The 1,687-nt window shown below is 31.1% G+C and overlaps 1 protein-coding gene across 1 annotated transcript; it reads left to right on the top strand.

Moving 5' to 3' along the window:
- The first annotated feature begins 381 nt into the window (after positions 1 to 381).
- LOC139900492 (uncharacterized protein At2g29880-like) lies at positions 382 to 1,343 on the top strand. The gene is made up of 3 exons (XM_071883259.1): positions 382 to 717; positions 819 to 983; positions 1,032 to 1,343. The coding sequence occupies exons 1-3, from the start codon at positions 382 to 384 to the stop codon at positions 1,341 to 1,343; spliced, it is 813 nt and encodes a 270-aa protein (XP_071739360.1).
- Positions 1,344 to 1,687: the final 344 nt, after the last annotated feature.

Here is a 1,687-nt window from a genome sequence, read left to right as displayed (position 1 = left end):
GTATTATTTAAATTTTTCTGATTTCATTTTGTTTATTAATATTGATTATAATACTTTTTAGCTACTGCTTGTTTAGATTAGGTATGACATACATGTGTATTTCGTCTATGAAATTTATTGATAAATTAGGTATGACATAGTCACGTAGATCTCTAACTTGATTTTTTTTTGTATTTAATGTGCATTAATATATGTATGCATTTGTATCTATAGTCTATATTACATGTGTGTATGATGTTCACACTACCTAATTTTTTTTAAGGTTTTTGATAACAAGAAAACATGTGCATTTTGTCTGTGATTTTATTGATAAATTATGCATAACGTAGATGTCTAAGTTGCTTTTTTCTGTATAATCTGACTAGCAAAATAAAATAAGTTATGACAACTCAAAATAGAGGTTATCGCGGGTGGTCACCAGTTGAAGAAACAATGCTTGTTGAGATTCTTGTAAATATGGTTAATAATGGTCGATTTAAAGACGATAATGGCTTTAAATCGGGATACTTGAAACATCTCAAAGAGAAGTTAAAAGAATCATTTCCGAGCTCGGGTTTGTTGGGTAAACCCCACATTGAATCAAAGGTAAGGACTATGAAGCGTGTTTGGCAAGTTGTTCATGACATTTTTAGTGGTTCTAACACAAGCGGGTTTGGTTGGTTAGATGATACAAAACTTTTGAGTGCTACTTCTGAAGTTTGGGATGAGTATATCAAGGTAAATACTATACACTTCTAGAATATATGATTAGATATTGCTTGATTTAATGTTAGATAAATTGTTCTTGCATTTAACTTCATTATTTTGGCATTGAATAGCATCATAAAGAAGCGGCTAAATGGAGAAACAAACCATTTCCTCACAATAATGAATTGTGTACTGTTTTTGGAAAAGATTCCGCTCACGGGAGTGGAAGTAGATCATTTGGTGACATCGATGAGGAGACAAATATAGGAATGCAAGAATTCGATGAAGATGTTCAAGTCGAAGGAAATACAAATACTCAAGCTAATGAAAATGTTTAAGTCCAGGAAAATACAGATATTCAAGATGAAAATGTTTCAAGTGTTCCTAGGAAGAAAAGAAAAAGAAAAAATCAAACCGATCCTTTGGTTGATGGATTGCATGAAGTAGTTAATGTACTTGGTAATACTATAAGCGAAGCGGCTAACACAGTGAGTCGAGACATTGACTTTCATGTGGATTTAAAAATGAAAAGGGCCAAAATCACTACTGATATTTTCAAAATGGCATCACTTACTCAAGAAGAAAAGTTCCGGGTAATGGGAAAGATTAGAAGTGAAAACGATAATGTTGAAGCTTACTGGGATTTGGATGAATAAAATAGAGAGGGTTCGATGAAGTATATGTTGAAAGAGTAGTTGGGTTGTATGTTGGTATGTTTTAACAATATTATGTAACTTTCATGGATTAATTTTTTGATTGTGAATGTTTTGCTAGCCTTTTGGTTTGTGACTATGAGCAAAACTATATTATGAAAGTTGTTTTGTCTAAGGAATGTAAATCTGGTTGACTATATTGTAATTAGAAAGCTCCAACTATATTTTGATGTCTTAACAGCTTATTTTGTGTTTTATTGTTTTAACATTAAGATATATGGTCATAATTCTATCGTTATGTATTGATAAGTAATTGTAGTATAAATTTTTTATCAACAAAGGGTAGT

Source organism: Rutidosis leptorrhynchoides, chromosome 3 (assembly GCF_046630445.1).
Source record: "Rutidosis leptorrhynchoides isolate AG116_Rl617_1_P2 chromosome 3, CSIRO_AGI_Rlap_v1, whole genome shotgun sequence".
In the NCBI taxonomy this organism is placed as follows: domain Eukaryota; kingdom Viridiplantae; phylum Streptophyta; class Magnoliopsida; order Asterales; family Asteraceae; genus Rutidosis; species Rutidosis leptorrhynchoides.
The sequence above is the reverse complement of the archived record's forward strand: the minus strand, read 5'-3'. Positions and strand labels throughout refer to the sequence as shown.